General features: G+C 45.9%; 1 protein-coding gene across 1 annotated transcript in view; it reads left to right on the top strand.

Moving 5' to 3' along the window:
* The window catches only part of LOC136577417 (scavenger receptor cysteine-rich type 1 protein M130-like), a 334,056-nt gene that overhangs the window by 276,570 nt on the left and 35,123 nt on the right, over positions 1-22,363 (top strand). The window contains exon 9 of the mRNA XM_066577312.1: positions 12,660-12,965. Coding sequence (XP_066433409.1) covers positions 12,660-12,965 — 306 coding nt within the window. The remainder of the gene's footprint in view (positions 1-12,659; positions 12,966-22,363) is intronic.

Below are 22,363 nucleotides of genomic sequence, written 5' to 3'. Positions count from 1 at the left end.
AAAAAAAAAACCGTTTCGGCGCGGGACAACCCCTTTAAGGCAGAGTTTGTAGCCTACCTGTCTCCTACCCTGTCGAACTGCCATGATGGAACTGTATCATACTTTCTCAGCTCATACTCATATATATATGCAGCATCCGAGGAGCGCGCCCACAGCCGAGGAGACAGCGGCGTACAGAAAGGCCCTGTCACAGGGCTCTACCATCTTCCCTCTGGGGGTAGCTCAGGACCTGACCTCGGCACTGCTAGGGGAGATCATAGAGAGAGTATCCGGAGCCTGCCTGTAGTTCAATTGTCACACATGATGCCACTCTTCTGTCCTCTGCAGCAGATTTCTTGCATGTAGTAAAGTAGTCCACATACAGGATGTTTTTTGAAAGAGAATGGGGAGCGGTCGATTCTGTTTATTTACTTAAACTTCTGAAATTATAACCAAATAAACAGTCTTGTACAGAAGCAAATTATAGGGAAGATTCTCAGGGTATTTGTATAATCCACAGTTTAAGTTATCTGTAAGATTTCCCTCCCGGCCAATTCTCTCTCTCTCTCCTGTCATACACTCACGTTCCTCTCACTTAGTATGGGTTTTCCCTTCCTCCGGATGCATGCAGTAACTGTGCTATATACCCATGTGTTTCCATCATGTCCGGGTGTTCATGCTCTCTCCCAATGGAAGTCATAAGTAGTCTCTTTGCAGGGCTAGGCCCGGGTGAGAGCAGCAGACCTCCTCTCGGACTCTTCTTTGTCTCCTGATCCTCTCCTTTGATGCTGATTCTCATTCTCTCTCACATAGACATGCGACTCTTATTTTATACTGAACGCAGGACAAAAGGGTACATTTTGAGACATGTCCAGTCATTAACCCTTTCAGTCCTGCATACAGCCAATACACATGAATTTAAATGCACACCACAAACAAGACAGTGACACAAGACAGACATAGAGCATTATAAAGGACCCCACTAACTCTGGGTCACTATATATAATATATACACACATATCCATCTAATGACAACTTGGGAGTTAATTTCACTCATGGAATTGCCACCTCTGGGGTAAGATGGTTGGCACACAAAGAAATTCACTCCTGGTCTCAATGTTATTGTCTTCACAGTAAAAATACTTCACACAATCAGTTCAGGATAATAAAACAAGTCCTGTCTGTGTAGCCACTTACTGACTGCACAATGTCCCACTCACTTTCAATCACGGAGTCAACCACACAGCAACCTTAAAGGGGTTGTCCCGAGGCAGCAAGTGGGTCTATACACTTCTGCATGGCCATAATAATGCACTTTGTAATGTACATTGTGCATTAATTATGAGCCATACAGAAGTTATAAAAAGTTTTATACTTACCTGCTCCGTTGCTGGCGTCCTCGTCTCCATGGAGCCGACTAATTTTCGCCCTCCGATGGCCAAATTAGCCGCGCTTGCGCAGTCCGGGTCTTCTTCTTTTCTGAATGGGGCTCCGTGTAGCTCCGTGTAGCTCCGCCCCGTCACGTGCCGATTCCAGCCAATCAGGAGGCTGGAATCGGCAATGGACCGCACAGAAGCCCTGCGGTCCATGAAGACAGAGGATCCCGGCGGCCATCTTCAGCAGGTGAGTATGAAGACACCGGACCGCCGGGATTCAGGTAAGCGCTGTGCGGGTGGTTTTTTTAACCCCTGCATCGGGGTTGTCTCGCGCCGAACGGGGGGGGGGGTTTAAAAAAAAAAAAAAACCGTTTCGGCGCGGGACAACCCCTTTAACCCCTAATGACACGGCCTATTTTGGGCTTAAGAACGCAACAATTTTTAGTGGATTTTCTTCTCCATTTTTCAAAAGTCATAACTTTTTTATTTTCCCGTCACTGCTGCCGTATAAGGGCTTATTTTTTGCGTGGCGAGCTGTAGTTTTTATCGGTACCATTTTTGGGTACATAGACTATATTGTAAAACTTTAATTATTTTTTTTATGATAACAGGGAGAGAAAACAATCAATTCTGCCATTTTTTTTAACAGCGTTAATCATGCAGCATAAATGATACAATCCATTTTTTCTGTATATCAGTACGGTTACAACGATACCAAAATTCTTAAATTTTTTTAGGTTTTTCCACTTTTCTGCAATAAAAATCCCTTTTTTGGAAATCCTTTTTTTTTTCTAACCCGCTGAATTCAAAGACCTGTAACTTTTTTATTGTTTTATGTACGGTTCTCTATGAGGGCTTATTTTTTGCGAGACGAGCTGTAGTTTTTATTGGTACCACTTTGGGGTACATACAGCTTTTTTGATCACTTTTATTGCGTTTTTAGGGAGGCAAAATGCTAAAAATTAGCATTTTGCCTCAGTTTTTTAGCATTTTTTTAAATGCTTTTTTCCGTGCACAGTCAAAAGCATGTGCAGCTTATTGTATGCATCATTACGGACGTGACAATACCAAATATGTGGGCTTTTAATTTTTTTTTAACCTTTTTTATGCTAATATGAGAAAAAGCATAAAAAACGTTTTTTCTCCTTTTTTTAATTTATTTTTTTAATCTTTTTTTTAACACAATTTGTGTCCCCCTGGGGGACTTACAACACTGCCCTGGTGATCGCTGTGATAAGGCATGTCAGGGCTACTGCCCTGCCATGCCTTATCACTTGTACAGCGATCTCAGGCACTGGCAACAGAAGACGCCATGTCTGGCCTCCTGTTGCTATGGCAACAGGCCGGGTTCTCTGTGATTATATCGCGAGAGCCTGACAACTTCACAGAGGGAGCGCACTCCCTCTGTGAACCCTTCCCATCCCGCGATCTACATAGATCATGGCAGGGAAGGGGTTAACAGCGGGGGGCGGGGGCATCTCCGATGCACCCCTGCTGCTGCAGCGGGAGGCCGGCTGACTGACAGCCGGCTCCCGCTGGGGGATAGCGCGAGATCATATGTGATCTCGCTCTATCCCCAGGACGTAAGTTCACGCCCTGTTGCGGGAAGTACCCTGCTGCAAGGATGTAAGCTTACACCCTGGAGCGGGAAGGGGTTAAACAAAGAACATTTGAATGTATACCATTTTATGACTTCCATGGGATTAATATTTGTGTGTCTCGTCCCCAGACTGGGAGTCATGTGGGAAAATTTCTCATATCCTGCATGGATGGAGTGGGTGCTTGCCCTTCTCCTCCCCTACTCTGGCAAGCTAGACACATCTCATGGGTTTTACACCTACTCCAGTGCAGAAAAATGCCTCCCTATTACATACTTTCCTTTATAACAGTGTGAAGAAAGAAAAAATTCCTGCACTCAGGGTAACCTCAGAAGGAAACATCTTGTCAGAATGCCATACGTGGGTATGGTCAAGTGCAATAACTTATGCAATAAGGGAAAAAAACTGGTCGCTAATGACTTGAAAAAGTGGAGTTTTAATACACAGGATAAAGCCGTTGCAAGAATGGCCTCATAGTGTAAAATTACACCAGGCAGGCTAAAAATGTGCCAAATCTATCACAGTCTCATGCATTTGGGGAACCTTTAGATACTTTTGCCAATATTTGTATCGTCTACTGGATGAGTTAGTTTGTGCCAAAATTCTTCTCCAGCATTTTGGTGCACTTTGTCTCATTTAGGCCACTCCAATTTCGCTGCAAAGTCTTACCCCTTTACCAAGTGAAAGACATAAGTTTCTGGAATGCATGGTGAATGTGGGACAAGGCATGTAAGTCAGTTTTTGGTATACATTCAGCCAGAATTCTGGTGTATCAGACTTAGTAAAGCTCCCCCAATGTGCGTGACTTCAGCGCGGATGTAAAATATTTATGAATTGACTAGCTTACCCGTCGCGCGTTGCTGCGAAGACAGACAGACATACATATATTCGTTTTTATATATCTAGATAACAACCAATCACAGCGCAGCTTTTTTATGTTACCTCAGTAGTATAATATATAACAACCAATCGCAGCGCAGCTTTCATGTTACCTCAGCAGTATAATATATAACAACTAGAGATGAGCGAGCACCAAAATGCTCGGGTGCTCGTTACTCGAGACGAAATTTTCGCGATGCTCGAGGGTTCGTTTCGAGTAACGAACCCCATTGAAGTCAATGGGCGACTCGAGCATTTTTGTATATCGACGATGCTCGCTAAGGTTTTCATTTGTGAAAATCGGGGCAATTCAAGAAAGTGATGGGAACGACACAGAAACGGATAGGGCAGGCGAGGGGCTACATGTTGGGCTGCATATGAAGTTCCCAGGTCACACTATTAAGCCACAATAGCAGCAAGAGTGCCCCCCCCCCTCCCAACAACTTTTACATCTGAAAAGCCCTCATTAGAAATGCATACCTTAGCTAAGCACCACACTACCTCCAACAAAGCACAATCTCTGCCTGCATGACACTCCGCTGCCACTTCTCCTGGGTTACATGCTGCCAAATCCCCCCTCCCCCCCCACGACACAGTGTCCACAGCGCACACCAAACTGTCCCTGCCCAGCCTTCAGCTGCCCTCATGCCACGCCACCCTCATGTCTATTTATAAGTGTGTCTGCCACAGAAAAAGCAGGCACACACTGCAGAGGGTTGGCACGGCTAGGCAGCGACCCTCTTTAAAAGGGGCGGGGCGATAGCCCACAATGCTGTACAGAAGCAATGAGAAATCCAATCCTGTGCCACCTCCATCTGGAGCTGCACACGTGGGCATAGCAATGGGGAACCTATGTGCCACACACTATTCATTCTGTCAAGGTGTCTGCATGCCCCAGTCAGACCGCGTTTTTTTAATATATAGTCACAGGCAGGTACAACTCCGCAATGGGAATTCCGTGTGCACCCACAGCATGGGTGGCTCCCTGGAGCCCACCGGCGGTACATAAATATATCCCATTGCAGTGCCCATCACAGCTGATGTAATGTCGTGCTTAATGCAGGTGGGCTTCGGCCCACACTGCATGCCCCAGTCAGACTGGGGTTCTTTAGAAGTGGAAACAGATGCATTTACAACTCCCTGTGGACCCACAGCATGGGTGGGTGCCAGGAAGCCACCGGCGGTACATAAATATATCCCATTGCATTACCCATCACAGCTGAGGTAGTAATGTCATGTTTAATGCAGGTGGGCTTCGGCCCACACTGCATGCCCCAGTCAGACTGGGGTTCTTTAGAAGTGGAAACAGATGCATTTACAACTCCCTGTGGACCCACAGCATGGGTGGGTGCCAGGAAGCCACCGGCGGTACATAAATATATCCCATTGCATTACCCATCACAGCTGAGGTAGTAATGTCATGTTTAATGCAGGTGGGCTTCGGCCCACACTGCATGCCCCAGTCAGACTGGGGTTCTTTAGAAGTGGAAACAGATGCATTTACAACTCCCTGTGGACCCACAGCATGGGTGGCTCCCTGGAACCCACCGGCAGTACATAAATATATCCCATTGCATTGCCCATCACAGCTGAGGTAGTAATGTCATGTTTAATGCAGGTGGGCTTCGGCCCACACTGCATGCCCCAGTCAGACTGGGGTTCTTTAGAAGTGGACACAGATGCATTTACAACTCCCTGTGGACCCACAGCATGGGTGGCTCCCTGGAACCCACCGGCGGTACATAAATATATCCCATTGCATTGCCTATCACAGCTATGGTAGTAATGTCATGTTTAATGCAGGTGGGCTTCGGCCCACACTGCATGCCCCAGTCAGACTGGGGTTCTTTAGAAGTGGACACAGATGCATTTACAACTCCCTGTGGACCCACAGCATGGGAGGGTGCCAGGAAGCCACCGGCGGTACATAAAAATATCCCATTGCATTGCCCATCACAGCTGATGTTACATCAGCTGTAATGCAGGTGGGCAAAAAATTAATTGGATTACACTGTAGGCGAGGGCCCACAAAAATTGGTGTACCAACAGTACTAATGTACCTGAGAAAAATTGCCCATGCCCAGCCGAGAGGGCAGGTGAAACCCATTAATCGCTTTGGTTTATGTGGCTTAATTGGTAACTAGGCCTGGGGGCAGCCCAGTTAAAATAAAAATTGGTTGAGGTGAAAGTTTCAACGCTTTAATGAGCATTGAAACGTATAAAAATTGTTTAGAAAAATTATATGACTGAGCCTTGTGGGCCTAAGAAAAATTGCCCATTCGGCGTGATTACGTGAGGTTTCAGGAGGAGGAGCAGGAGGAGGAGGATGAATATTATACACAGATTGATGAAGCAAAAAGGTCCCCGTTTTGGATGGTGATAGAGAACGATGCTTCCATCCGCGGGTGCAGCCTACGTATTGTTTATGTATCGCTGCTGTCCGCTGGTGGAGAAGAGAAGTCTGGGGAAATCCAGGCTTTGTTCATCTTGATGAGTGTAAGCCTGTCGGCACTGTCGGTTGACAGGTGGGTACGCTTATCCGTGATGATTCCCCCAGCTGCACTAAACACCCTCTCTGACAAGACGCTAGCCCCAGGACAAGCAAGCACCTCCAGGGCATACAGCGCGAGTTCAGGCCACGTGTCCAGCTTTAAGACCCAGTAGTTGTAGGGGGCAGAGGCGTCACCGAGGACGGTCGTGCAATCGGCTACGTACTCCCTCACCATCCTTTTACAGTGCTCCCACCAACTCAGCCTTGACTGGGGACCGGTGACACAGTCTTGCTGGGGAGCCATAAAGCTGTCAAAGACCTTAGAGAGTGTTCCCCTGCCTGCGCTGTACATGCTGCCTGATCTCTGCGCCTCCCCTGCTACCTGGGCCGCGGAAATGCGCCTTCGGCCACTAGCGCTGTCGGATGGGAAGTTTACCATCAGTTTGTCCACCAGCGCCCTGTGGTATAGCATCATTCTCGAACCCCTTTCCTCTTCGGGAATGAGAGTGGAAAGGTTCTCCTTATACCGTGGGTCGAGCAGTGTGTACACCCAGTAATCCGTAGTGGCCAGAATGCGTGTAACACGAGGGTCACGAGAAAGGCATCCTAACATGAAGTCAGCCATGTGTGCCAGGGTACCTGTACGCAACACATGGCTGTCCTCACTAGGAAGATCACTTTCAGGCTCCTCCTCCTCTGGCCATACACGCTGAAAGGATGACAGGCAAGCAGCATCTGTCCCCTCAGCAGTGGGCCAAGCTGTCTCTTTCCCTCCTCCTCAACGCGCTGAGATATAGACATGAGGTTGCTCTGACTATCCAGCGACATACTGTCTTCCCCCGCCTCCGTTTCTGATTCCAAAGCGTCTGCCTTTATGCTTTGCAGGGAACTTCTCAAGAGGCATAGCAGAGAAATGGTGACGCTAATGATTGCAGCATCCCCGCTCACCATCTGGGTAGACTCCTCAAAGTTTCCAAGGACCTGGCAGATGGCTGCCAACCAGGCCCACTCTTCTGTAAATAATTGAGGAGGCTGACTCCCACTGCGCCGCCCATGTTGGAGTTGGTATTCCACTATAGCTCTACGCTGCTCATAGAGTCTGGCCAACATGTGGAGCGTAGAGTTCCACTGTGTGGGCACGTCGCACAGCAGTCGGTGCACTGGCAGATTAAACCGATGTTGCAGTGTCCGCAGGGTGGCAGCGTGCGTGTGGGATTTGCGGAAATGTGCGCAGAGCTGGCGCACCTTTCCGAGCAGGTATGACAAGTGGGGGTAGCTTTTCAGAAAGCGCTGAACCACCAAATTAAAGACGTGGGCCAGGCATGGCACGTGCGTGAGGCTGCCGAGCTGCAGAGCCGCCACCAGGTTACGGCCGTTGTCACACACGACCATGCCCGGTTGGAGGCTCAGCGGCGCAAGCCAGCGGTCGGTCTGCTCTGTCAGACCCTGCAGCAGTTCGTGGGCCGTGTGGCTCTTCTCTCCTAAGCTGAGTAGTTTCAGCACGGCCTGCTGACGCTTGCCCACCGCTGTGCTGCCACGCCGCGTGACACCGACTGCTGGCGACGTGCTGCTGCTGCTGACACATCTTGATTGCGAGACAGAGGTTGCATAGGAGGAGGAGGAGGGTGGTTTAGTGGAGGAAGCATACTCCCCCGCAGATACCACCACCAAGCTGGGGCACGCAATTCTGGGGGTGGGTAGGACGTGAGCGGTCCCAGGCTCTGACTCTGTCCCAGCCTCCACTAAATTCACCCAATGTGCCATCAGGGAGATATAGTGGCCATGCCCGCCTGTGCTTGTCCACGTGTCTGTTGTTAAGTGGACCTTGGCAGTAACCGCGTTGGTGAGGGCGCGTACAATGTTGCGGGAGACGTGGTCGTGCAGGCCTGGGACGGCACATCGGGAAAAGTAGTGCCGACTGGGAACCGAGTAGCGCGGGGCTGCCGCCGCCATCATGCTTTTGAAAGCCTCCGTTTCCACAAGCCTATACGGCAGCATCTCTAGGCTGATCAATTTTGCAATGTGCACGTTTAACGCTTGAGCGTGCGGGTGCGTGGCGTCGTGCTTGCGCTCAAACAGTGGCGCTAGCGACGTCTGGACGCTACGCTGAGAGACATTGCTGGATGGGGCCGAGGACAGCGGAGGTGAGGGTGTGGGTGCAGGCCAGGAGACGGTACTGCCTGTGTCCTCAGAGGGGGGTTGGATCTCAGTGGCAGGTTGGGGCACAGGGGGAGAGGCAGTGGTGCAAACCGGAGGCGGTGAACGGGCATCGTCCCACCTTGTGGGGTGCTTGGCCATCATATGCCTGCGCATGCTGGTGGTGGTGCCTCCCCAGCTGATCTTGGCGCGACAAAGGTTGCACACCACTGTTCGCCGGTCGTCAGGCGTCTCTGTGAAAAACTGCCACACCGTAGAGCACCTTGACCTGTGCAGGGTGGCATGGCGCGAGGGGGCGCTTTGGGAAACAGTTGGTGGATTATTCGGTCTGGCCCTGCCTCTACCCCTGGCCACCGCACTGGCTCGGCCTGTGCCCACACCCTGACTTGGGCCTCCGCGTCCTCGCCCGCGTCCAGGTCCTATAGGCCTACCCCTACCCCTCAGCATGGTGCATTAGCAGTAGTGCAGAAACAGAACGCTGTAATTAAATGTGCCGCTTATTGGCCTGTGGTTGGAGGCTGACATCGTTTACGGAACGCCAGGAAATAATTTGGCGCACGCCTGCTGTAACACTTAGCTGCCTGCGTATTTATTTGTAGAACTACTACACCCAGCACACACGGACCCAGAACACTGAGCACAGTGACTGGCAGGCCAAATAGATTTTTTGCCCAATATTTTTTTGAAAAGGCCCACTGCGTATATTCAATCAATAATATATGTCTTCTGGCCCTGCCTACACAATTCTGGCCCTGGAGTATTACTGCAGGGCGCAATGCTCTGCACGGCCAATATACCAAAAAAAAAAAAAAAGTGCAACACTGCAAAAAGCAGCCTCCACAGTACTGCACACGGTTAGATGTGGCCCTAAGAAGGACCGTTGGGGTTCTTGAAGCCTAATATAACTCCTAACACTCTCCCTATAGCAGCTCCGGCACCAACAGCACTGTCCCTCAGCTATGTCACAACGCATCTGAGGCGAGCCGCGGGAGGGGCCGATTTTTATACTCGGGTGACACCTGATCTCGCCAGCCACTCACTGCAGGGGGGTGGTATAGGGCTTGAACGTCGCAGGGGGAAGTTGTAATGCCTTCCCTGTCTTTCAATTGGCCAGAAAAGCGTGCTAACGTCTCAGAGATGAAAGTGAAAGTAACTCGAACATCGCGTGGTACTCGTTACGAGTAACGAGCATCTCGAACACGCTAATACTCGAACGAGTATCAAGCTCGGACGAGTACGTTCGCTTATCTCTAATAACAACCAATCACAGCACAGCTTTCATGTTACCTCAGTATAATATATAACAACCAATCACAGCGCAGCTTTCATGTAACCTCAGCAGTATAATATATAACAACCAATCACAGTGCAGCTTTCATGTTACCTCAGTATAATATATAACAACCAATCACAGCGTAGCTTTCATGTTACCTCAGCAGTATAATATATAACAACCAATCACAGCACAGCTTTCATGTTACCCCATTATAATATATAGCAACCAATCACAGCACAGCTTTCATGTTACCTCAGTATAATATATAACAACCAATCACAGCGCAGCTTTCATGTTACCTCAGTGGTATAATATATAACAACCAATCACAGCACAGCTTTCATGTTACCTCAGTATAATATATAACAACCAATTACAGCGCAGCTTTCATGTTACCTCAGCGGTATAATATATAACAACCAATCACAGCGCAGCTTTCATGTTACCTCATTATAATATATAACAACCAATCACAGCGTAGCTTTCATGTTACCTCAGCAGTATAATATATAACAACCAATCACAGCACAGCGTTCATGTTACCCCATTATAATATATAGCAACCAATCACAGCACAGCTTTCATGTTACCTCAGTATAATATATAACAACCAATTACAGCGCAGCTTTCATGTTACCTCAGCGGTATAATATATAACAACCAATCACAGCACAGCTTTCATGTTACCTCAGTATAATATATAACAACCAATCACAGCGCAGCTTTCATGTTATCTCAGTATAATATATAACAACCAATCACAGCGCAGCTTTCATGTTACCTCAGCAGTACAATATATAACAACCAATCACAGCGCAGCTTTCATGTTACCTCAGTATAATATATAACAACCAATCACAGCGCAGCTTTCATGTTACCTCAGCAGTATAATATATAACAACCAATCACAGCGCAACTTTTATTCTGCCTCAGCAATATAAAAAATAGCAACCAATCACAGCGCAGCTTTCATGTTGCCTCAGCATTCTCAATATGCAGCAATTGTCTTGTGATACGTTCGGCGGATGCATCATTTTCTGGTTGAACACTCATCCCGTTGCTCCTAATGCCTTTTGTTTTTGTGCTTGAGATGGAAATCAAACGATCTTTGTCTGGGGGGCATAACTGTCGACGATGCTCGCACGCACCCCACCTATTGTAGGATAGATGTACTATGCCTATAATCTTCCCAGGAGTGTACTCAACAACTTCCCAAAGTGTCATGGCGATCGGATGAATGGTGTAGTAGCGCATAAAGGACAAACAGACAGACAGACATACATTCATTTTTATATATGAAGATGATGTCAGGTAGTGAGAGAATTAGATTCCGTACGTAGAATTTGGACGCTAATTCTTTGGCGCTTAGAATTGAATAATCGAGTTGGGACCCATTAACTTTTCCTATTTATGACATAATCAGTGTTCGTGCCAAATTTCAAATTTCTATCACATTGGGAAGTAAGAAAATTAAATTCCGTACGTAAAATTTGGACGCTAATTCTTTTGCGCTAAGAATTGAATAATCGAGTTGGGACCCATTAGCTTTTCCTATTTATGACATAATCAATGCTCATGCCAAATTTCATGTTTCTACATCATCGGGAAGTGAGAGAATTAGTGGCAATGATGGAAATCGAACGATCTACGTGGGGGGGCGTAACTGTTGATGACGCTCGCACGCGCGCCATTTATCGTAGGATAGATGTACTATACCTATAATCTTCCCAGGAGTGTACTCAACAACTTCCCTAAGTTTCATGGCGATCGGATAAATGGTGTAGTAGCGTATAAAGGACAAACAGACAGACAGACAGACAGACAGACATACATTCAATTTTGTATATATAGATTTTGGTTTCTGCACAAATTCCTACAGTTCTTTTAATATAAAAGCGCTACACAGATTCCTTATCAGAGCATTCATTATGTAGCCCTAGGAGGAACCAAATCTAGGAGCCTCCTTCTGGAGTTCCTTCTGTTACCCAAATAGCTCAACTGCAACACAATTGCCGGTGGCCGTTCATATAGCATGGCAGCCTTGGGCCTTGTGAAGGCCCCCAGGGCTGTTCTAGATGCTATTAATCCCTTTCTGCCTGTGGGTACTAATATAACAAAATATTAAAAGTCTAGACTCCCTCTTACAATTTTTAGAATAAGAATATTAAAAGAAAAGTTCAATTCCTTAAAATAATGCTTTACTTATCGCACACGGTGACACAATGAACACTGTAAGAAAAAAAAAGCACAACACCAGAGCTGTGTTATTGTGGTCATCCTATTTCCAGGAAAGTTTTATAAAAAGCTTATCAAAAATGTTACATGCCCCAAAATATGACCAATAGAAACCACAGGTCATCCCACAAAAAGCCTTCACACAACCCCATCAATCAAAGAATAAACACAGTGATGTTGGGCGTAAGAATTTTGCTTTAAGAATAGAGATGAGCGAGCGTACTCGGATAAGCACTACTCGTTCGAGTAATTGGCTTTATCCGAGTATCGCTGTGCTCGTCCTGAAAGATTCGGGGCGGGCCGCTGCTGACAGGTGAGTCGCAGCGGGGAGCAGGGGAGAGTGGGCGGGAGAGAGGGAGAGAAAGATCTTACCTCCGTTCCTCCCCGCTCTCCCCTGCAGCTCCCCGCTCCGCGGCGCTCCCCGAATCCTTCAGGACGAGCAGAGAGATACTCGGATAAAGCCAATTACTCGAACGCGTAGTGCTTATCCGAGTACGCTCGCTCATCCTTATTTAAGAATTTTCATTTTTTAAAGTGTCAGATGGAAATTGTGTATTATTGCCAATACAAAATGGAAACATTACACCCATTCCAAATACTGCATCGTAAGTAGGTGTATTATCACATGTAGATATGTGTATATATAAAGTCATACATTTTTCTTACAGAACTTCTGGATCTCCGCCTGGTAGATGGAGCACATGAATGTGAAGGTTGGCTGGAGGTGTATTATAATGGAAGCTGGGGCTCAGTGTGTGATAATGTAATGCCAGTCTTATCAGTCTCTGTTATCTGCAAACATCTGAATTGTGGATCAAAAGGACATCGAGAGGCAGGAGGATATGGTGTTAGGAAAAGACCCTTCTGGGTGGATCATATTAATTGCACCAAGTATAGCAAACTACTTTGGGAATGTCCATCATCTCCATGGAATATAAACTCCTGCAATCATAGAGAACTTGCTTATATAGTATGTGAGTATCTGTATTATTACAATTTTTAGAATGTATCATATGTATCACCTTTATTTTGTGTTTATTATGTTGTGCATTTGACAAGTCTCTATAATGTAATTGTGCCACATAATGGGTTTCTCCATTTTTCTCCATTTTCAGCTACTGTATGTAGAATTGTATATATAAATTGTACCTGGCATTGTCCTGCACTTGTTACTGATTCCAACTGATCAAGTAATTAACCTTTTTTCTATAACTTTTATAACGTCTTCCCTTTGTAATATCCAATCTTATAAAGACTTGTGCTATATACAGACTATTATACCAGAATACATATAATACTATTCTCACAAGTCTACTGTTATCCAATCAGAGAGCAGTTTTAATTTTTTTAGGACAAGGTTGGATACAGAATACAAGATCTGATTGGTTGCTGTGAACAACGTCTGGGCCTAATATAGAAATGAAAAAGCTTCATTTTAGCTTTACTTCTATAGAAGTGTATTTTACATTTTTGTATTCTTCCCTGCTTAGTAGTTACATTTTGATCATCCTTTCAGTGATCTTACTGAAGATTTCTGTAAACTGACCATGTACATAAGATATCAGCTGAACAATCCATTAAGGTACCTTTACAAGGTTTCTAAGTGCCTGACAGCTATCCCAGTGATTATCGCTCCTTGCTTTTACACTGGATAGATAGTCTGATGGATAATGTAGGCAGAACTTCCCAGAGATGACTTCCAGCCACCCACCTCCATTTACAATAACCAGGAGTCATTTAAAGGTAGAGTAACTCGAGTCTACTTTAAACGAGAAGCCACTCAGTAGTCATTCCCTATCAGTGAGCTAAAATGGAATGACTAGCGACAACTGATCGACTTCTTACTCAATGCCCTGTCAGGAACCATGTTTATACGTGCCTGTAGTCACCCATAGTTGCTCTTTTCATTATTTGGGTGACCATAGGCCCATGTAAAGGTACCGTTACTCAACAACAATCTCCTGTAAGCTTCCTATGAACATGTACTGTTCAGTCAATGCAGACAAGGTGCAGGTTTATTCAAAAGGGTAGACGGAAACAACCTGCTGCCATATTACTTCTATCATCAGGACATCTCCTAATATAATAGAAGAGCAATTGAAATCAAATCTATCATCCCTGATACTCTTTCCCGAAATATCAGTCATTAAGGGTCTGACAGTATACCCAAAAACACTCATTGTCAAAATAAATCAAGCCCTATAAGTAGTTGTCAGAATCCAATGAAACTTTATAGTGTGATTGTAACATTGATAAAATGTAAGCGATTACAATATCAGAGTAAAAGGATAATTTATTGCAGACAACAAAACACTTTGAAGGGAGACTCCAGTACTCTGTTGGTTCACCCCTAGATCTCTAGTCACTAGCAGGCCATCATCACTGCCCAAACTGAACCTGGATTAATCGCTGAAGACAACCTGGTTCTACCCCATAGCACTCCAGTTTCATCATTCTCGACACCAGACCAAATGGAGGCGATAGTGGGTGGATGTCAAAGGCAATACACATAATAGGTGCAGTGACACCAAATGTCCTTCAGTCAAGCACCTGAAAATGGGTCTGACAGACACAGGGGCCTGTAGCAATGGTGCCACCTGTCTCTGGATAGTGGACATCTTCTCAACAGTGAAGTTTGATGGAGGTTCTGTTGTGGTGTGGAGGTGTTTCTGCAGGGAAGGACTAGGGCCATAGGTTATAGTGAAGTCGACCTTCAACCCCAATGGATACGGAGACATTCTGGATAATGCGATTGTTCCGAGCAGGAGAAACCACATAATCTTGTAGATATGACACCTTTTAAAGGCTAACCAAAATACATGATGTTATAATGAGCTTCCGAACCAATGCAGTGTTCTTCTTCAGGCTTAAATAGAATATATCCAAAGAGGCATGAATATTTATACGGACGCATTACACACATACTTATGACAAGGCACAGGCATGGATGTGATTGGTTTGCACTTAAAAGGAATACTGCAACAGAAACAGACATTTTTTTTTACTAGACACTGATAAGGGAGTGAACGTTTATGGTCCCTGAATTACTGTTGGGGGGAGGGGTCACAAGGCCAGAAGTGTTATCTGTGCTATACAATTCTCATTCCCTTCCATTCACCCATAAAACCTTGTGAATAATTTAGCCTTCTATTGAAGGTCTCAAAAATTCTTATTAATTTATACTCCCAAATTCTTCTATGGCTTTGAGACTTGAAACCACCCTTTAACATCATAACTCTCATATCTCCTATGTCATGTTCATGACAGGTAATTCTCTCTTTCTCTGTTTAATCGTGGCGGAGATCTCATCTTGGCTGTCACTTTTTGCCCTGTTTCTCCAACATAAAGGCCCCCAACAGGACATTTACTGCACATGATCAGGTACATAACATCAGATGTGAAACTGAGAATGTCCCTGGGATAGTCCTGCTGTGTGTTGGGGATCCGTATCCTGTCCGCAGTCCATACATGTCAGCAGGTCTTACAGCTCCTTACATTACAGGGATAAGTTCTGTTTTGTGTGTCAGAGGACAATGCACACCTGATTATAAGGTTCCTCAAATTGGGAGGTTGCCTTTAACACAGAAGTGGAGGGTCTGGGAATATGGTTTTCAGACGGTCATCCTTGTGTAGGTATGGTGGAGTTTCTTTGCAGTTTTCATTAGTATCTCTAGCAGCGGATTGTAGGTCACTACTAGAGGTATACGATTCTTTCTCTTTTTTCTCTGTGTATCGGGGTAGTTTTTCCAGGGTATCCTGGCGGCTCTGGTGATTTGTTCATCAATTGAGGTGGCATGGTAGCACTGATTTAAAAATGTCATTTCAAAATGGTATAGATGTTCTTCTCTGTCTGTTGGGTTGGAGTAGATCCAGTTGTATCTGATGGCCTGCATGGTAGATGATGGACTTTTTGATGTGTTTCAGGTGGGAACTGTCCCATCTGCAGTAGGTAGGCCCATCAATCGGTTTCCAGTATAGGAATGTCTGTATTGAGCTATTTGAAATTTTTATGATGGTGTCCGAAAAGTTGATTTCGGTATACGAGTAACTTAATGTCAGGTTTATGGTGGGGTGGAATGAACTGAATCTCTCATAGAATTGTATTAATTCTTGTTTGGTGTTAATCCAGATGATTATGATGTCAGCAATGTAGCGGATGTAGGCTAGTGGTTTGCTGGAGCAGGAGGTCAGAAAGTCACTCTCCATTTTTGCCATGCAAAGGTTGGCATAGTGCAGTGCCATTTTACTGCCCATGGCAGTACCGGTGAGTTGCAGGAATATCTCTTTGCCAAAGGACTCACTTTTGAACAGCCACACAGGACTAACCATGTAAAAAAAACAGTCCTCCTGCAAGTCTATGCTGGCTATAAAATGTCTAGACTGACTGATCATCAACTCAGAGCCGAAACTACTGAAGTTAGAAACATGAAATTTGGACTGTAGCTTCTTTGTATAATGTAAAGATCCACTTCATAAAGATTTTTTGAAATTCAACCCTTACCGAGAAGAAAAGAGGGGTCAAGGTTTGTATGGGAAAACAATATCTAATGCATCTATGAGCTTGAAACTTGGCAAAGATAATGTTGGACAAACGCTTTTTACCAATTATTAAAAACATTGACCTAAATATTTGCCCAGCTGCTGCTAATTTGCAGAATCCACCATAAGTGTGAAGTCACGACATATCAGCAAAATAGTCAGCAGAACTGTCATAATTATTCCCATCGCTATCATGGGATAAAATTGTGAAATCTTCCTAGTGATCCACCCCGTGCTCCAATGTCTCCTCACGCACTTCTCTGGCCATGACTTGAGTATCGTACAAAGTACAGGATATTGCTTTAAACAGGCAAGCACCATCACCAATAATAGGTACGATGGTATGAGGCACCATTAAAACTTTAACAACCATTGTAGATAAAATATATGAAAGCTGCCTTTGTGTTCCATAGCAACCAATCATAACACAGCTTTCATTTTAACTCAGCAGTATAAGCAAAGAAAGCTGCACTGAAATTGGTTGCTATTAGAGATGAGCGAACGTACTCGTTTAGGGCGATTTCGCAATCGAGCATCGCTTTTTTCGAGTAACTGACTACTCGAGCAAAAAGATTCGGGGGGCGCCGGGAGGCGGTGTGATGGAGCGGAGGGTAGCAGTGAGGAACAGGGGGGAGCTCTCTCCCCCCCCCCCCCCCACGCTCCCCTCGGCAACCCCCCGCTCACCCCTGGCGCCCCCCAAATCTTTTCACCTGAGTAGTCAGTTACTTGAAAAAAACGATGCTCGATTTCGGAATCGCCCTAAACGAGTACGTTCGCTCATCTCTAGTTGCTATACTACTGGGGTAAAATGAAAGCTTCAGTGTTATTGGTTGCATTTCACTTCAAAGACAGATTTTCTTTTAGACAGCTTTTATAAGGGTGTGGTGCGCATAGCAACCAATCACCATGCAGCTTTTATTTCTTATGCTGCTGAGGTAAAGTGAAAGCTGTGCTGTGATTGGTTGTTATGGGCAACAAAGACTGATTTTCTTTTAGACAGCTGTCATAAGAGTGTGGTGATTGCCTGCTTTTCCATGGATCATTCTGTATTATCAGTCACACATATGTATGGAAATATAATTTTGCTTGTTACCCTACTGCTGGCATGTTCTCCTAATTCAGAAATGGCTGATAACTGGGAGCAATAGATAACATGTTTAAAAGGAGGAGATGTTGGAGCACGCGGTGAATCACTGGGTTGATTTTGCCATTTTCATAGAATGCTTGAGTTGTAAGAGACCTCCTGGGTCATTAGGTCCAAGCCCCTGCTCAATGCAGGATTCACTAAATCATCCCAGACAGATATCTGTCCAGCCTTTGTTTGAACACTTCCATTGAAGGAGAACTCCCCCCCTCCTGTGGTAAACTGTTCCACTCATTGATCCCCCTCTCTGTCTAATATCTAATCTGTGTCTCCCCCATTCAGTTTCATCCCATTGCTTTCCTTGTGCAGATGAGAATAGGGCTGATCCCTCTGCACTGTGACAGCCCTTCAGATATTTGTAGACCGCTATTAAGTCTCCTCTCAGCCTTCTTTTTTGCAAGCTAAACATTCCAAGATCCTTTAACCGTTCCTCATAGGACATGATTTGCAGACCACTCACCATCTTTGTAACTCTTCTCTGAACTTGCCGCAGTTTGTCTATGTCTTTTATAAAGTGGGGTGCCCAGAACTGGACCCAGCATTCCAATTGAGGTCTGACTAAGGAAGAGTAGAGGCGGATAATGACCTCATGTCATCTAGACTCTATGCTTCTCTTAATACATCCCAGAGTTGTGTTTTTTGATGCTGCCTTATACTGTTGACTCCTGTTCAGTCTGTGATCAATTAGTATACCCAAGTCTTTAGGCCCATTTACACGGAGCAATGATTACTCAAAATTTGCTCAAATGACAGTTTGAGTGACAGTTTTGAGTGATCATATTTGCATAACTCTAAGTAGCTCATATGTAAGAGTTATGCAGGCGGAGCAGGATACTGCCACAATAGATCAGAGAACAAGGAAGCTGTTTTGTATATGCAAACAGCTGCTTTGTTCTGATGGTGTCCTGCTAAGCTGCTAGCTCAGAGACACAGCAGGAGCTCTGACAGCTCCTTTGTTCTCAGTGCTTTCAGCTGGTATCCCGCTGGGAAGTCCCAGCAGGATAGCAGCTGAGAGAATGTTATCAGTGCCGCCTGCTGATAAAAATTAGTGTGCAGCACTGATAAGGCTCATCACTCATTTCTAGCTGCCAAGAAATAAGCGATTAATGAACAGTGCACGAACACTGCACAATGGCAGAGCATTCAGACATAACCATAACCATGCAAAAGATGGCTTTTGAGTGAATTTTGAGCGATAATCGTGGTGTTTAAATGGGCCTTTTTTCCCATTTGCTGCTGAGCCCAATTCCTCCTATTCTGCATTAGCTTTTTTCATTTTTCTTAGCCAGATCTAGCACCTTGCATTACTCCTTGTTAAATTGTCTAAAGAGTACTGTTTAGAGGGCACCACCTTTTTATATAAATTTAAGGTAAGTAGGTGCTTAATAATCCCAGCATGCTTAGCTAAATATCAATTGTCACATGAATAAGAAGCATGCATAGATAGATTGGCACCGTAATCGTTCGAAAGAGTTCTGTTTATTATTCAATCAATAGAAAAAAGATCATTATATAGGAAGCACACGTTAAAACCATTTTAAAAAGTGCATGCAAAAACTGATTCAAATAATGGAGAAATACGGATGAATACAACAAACAGGGACACAGTTTAAATACAAATGTGAATGTGATTGCTAAATCATAATGGGAAGGGTATGGACAAACCTATACAAACACTAGGTCCAAACACAGTAGTCAGGTATAAGGGGTCAACCAAAAATGGGCAGCTGCTGGCATAATGCAAGAAATAGTATGAAAAAGTCTCATCTATACTGTAATACCCATCCTAAATCATAAAGTAAAATATGTTGCTGCTTGTTCCTGGTGGGGTCTATAAAATAAATTGACCTAAGTACCCCACTACATCCAAAACGTGTATCGCTGGGACTCAGCCCAGGTTCCTCAGGCAAAAGTATCCAGCCAGTGCTATTTATCATCCATAGGCCGCCTGCAGACGAGCGGGTCGGATCCGGCAGCGAGAATTCTCGCCGCGCGATCCGACTTGAGAGCCTGCAGGGACGAGCGCGTACTCACCCGCGCCTGGCGGCCCCGGCTCTTTCATGTGCCGGCTGCCGCGCAGCTGGCGCATGCGCAGACCGGAGCCGGCGGCTGGGTGAGTGCGTGCCCCGCAGAAAATTAGGACATGCCGCGGTTTGTTTGCCGCGCGAGATTTCGCGCGGCCAAACCGCGGCCGTCTGCATAGGAGTGCGTATTTTAATGCACTCCTATGCAAACTTTCAGCGGCGGAAATCCCGCGGGAAATCCCGCGGCGGGATTTCCGCTCGTGTGCAGGCGGCCATATAGTGAAAAATAAATGGTCTTCATTGTCTACTTCTGATAGGGATGCAATACTTGTTAACAATGCTCTCATGGTTAAGCTGTCCCAGCGCCATCCTGGTAGTGGAAAACTCAAAGATCCACAATACAATCTCATGTGTGGTCACATGACCAGTCCCATAGCACCATCTTCTTTTAGAGAAAAAAGTGTATTAAAGGATCTATAGAAATAGGCAATCACATGGTTCACCTCTATTCACAACAATGCATTTGTTTTAATGTAGGAAATAGAGATGAGCGAGCACCAAAATGCTCGGGTGCTCGTTACTCGGGACGAACTTTTCGCGATGCTCGAGGGTTCGTTTCGAATAACGAACCCCATTGAAGTCAATGGGTGACCCGAGCATTTTTGTATATCGCCGATGCTCGCTAAGGTTTTCATTTGTGAAAATCTGGGCAATTCAAGAAAGTGATGGGAACGACACAGCAACGGATAGGGCAGGCGAGGGGCTACATGTTGGGCTGCATCTCAAGTTCACAGGTCCCACTATTAAGCCACAATAGCGGCAAGAGTGCCCCCCCCTCCCAACAATTTTTACTTCTGAAAAGCCCTCATTAGCAATGCATACCTTAGCTAAGCACCACACTACCTCCAACAAAGCACAATCACTGCCTGCATGACACTCCGCTGCCACTTCTCCTGGGTTACATGCTGCCCAACCCCCCCCACGACCCAGTGTCCACAGCGCACACCAAACTGTCCCTGCCCAGCCTTCAGCTGCCCTCATGCCACGCCACCCTCATGTCTATTTATAAATGCGTCTGCGAGAGGAAAAGCAGGCACACACTGCAGAGGGTTGGCACGGCTAGGCAGCGACCCTCTTTAAAAGGGGCAGGACGATAGCCCACAATGCTGTACAGAAGCAATGAGAAATATAATCCTGTGCCACCGCCATCAGGAGCTGCACACGTGGGCATAGCAATGGGGAACCTATGCGCCACACACTATTCATTCTGTCAAGGTGTCTGCATGCCCCAGTCAGACCGCGCTTTTTTATAAATAGTCACAGGCAGGTACAACTCCGCAATGGGAATTCCGTGTGCACCCACAGCATGGGTGGCTCCCTGGAACCCACCCGCTGTACATAAATGTATCCCATAGCAGTGCCCTGGACAGCAGAGCTAATGTCAGATTAAATGCAGGTGGGCTTCGGCCCACACTGCATGCCCCAACCTGACCGGGGTTTTTAATTCATAGACACAGGCAGGTACAACTCCCTATTGTGAAGTCCCTGTGGACCGACAGCATGGGTGGGTGCCAGGAAGCCACCGGCGGCACATAAATATATCCCATTGCATTGCCCATCACAGCTCAGGCAATGTCATGTTTAATGCAGGTGGGCTTCGGCCCACACTGCATGCCCCAGTCAGACTGGGTTCTTTAGAAGTGGACACATGCAGTTACAACTCCTTGTGGACCCACAGCATGGGTGGCTCCCTGGAACCCACCGGCGGTACATAAATATATCCCATTGCAGTGCCCATCACAGCTGAGGTAATGTCATGTTTAATGCAGGTGGGCTTCGGCCCACACTGCATGCCCCAGTCAGACTGGGGTTCTTTAGAAGTGGACACATGCACTTACAACTCTGTGTGGACCGACAGCATGGGTGGGTGCCAGGAAGCCACCGGCGGTACATAAATATATCCCATTGCAGTGCCCAGCACAGCTAAGGTAACGTCAGCTTTAATGCAGGTGGGCAAAAAATTAATTGTATTACACTGTAGGCGAGGGCCCCAAAAAATTGGTGTACCAACAGTACTAGTACCTCAGAAAAATTGCCCATGCCCAACCAAGAGGGCAGGTGAAACCCATTAATTGCTTTGGTTTATGTGGCTTGGTAACTAGGCCAGGAGGCAGCCCAGTTAAAATAAAAATTGGTTGAGGTGAAAGTTTCAACGCTTTAATGAGCATTGAAACGTATAAAAATTGTTTACAAAAATTATATGACTGACCCTTGTGGGCCTAAGAAAAATTGCCCGTTTGGCGTGATTACATGAGGTTTCAGGAGGAGGAGCAGGTGGAGGAGGAGGAATATTATACACAGATTGATGAAGCAAAAATGTCCCTGTTTTTGATGGTGATAGAGAACGATTCTTCCATCCGCGGGTGCAGCCTACGTATTGCTTAGGTATCGCTGCTGTCCACTGGTGGAGAAGAGAAGTCTGGGGAAATCCAGGCTTTGTTCATCTTGATGAGTGTAAGCCTGTCGGCACTGTCGGTTGACAGGCGGGTACGCTTATCTGTGATGATTCCCCCAGCCGCACTAAACACCCTCTCTGACAAGACGCTAGCCGCAGGACAAGTAAGCACCTCCAGGGCATACAGCGCGAGTTCAGGCCACGTGTCCA

The sequence above is a fragment of the Eleutherodactylus coqui genome, chromosome 8, assembly GCF_035609145.1.
Source record: "Eleutherodactylus coqui strain aEleCoq1 chromosome 8, aEleCoq1.hap1, whole genome shotgun sequence".
Lineage (NCBI taxonomy): Eukaryota > Metazoa > Chordata > Amphibia > Anura > Eleutherodactylidae > Eleutherodactylus > Eleutherodactylus coqui.
Note: the sequence above shows the minus strand (reverse complement) of the source record. Positions and strands in the feature narration are given on the sequence as shown.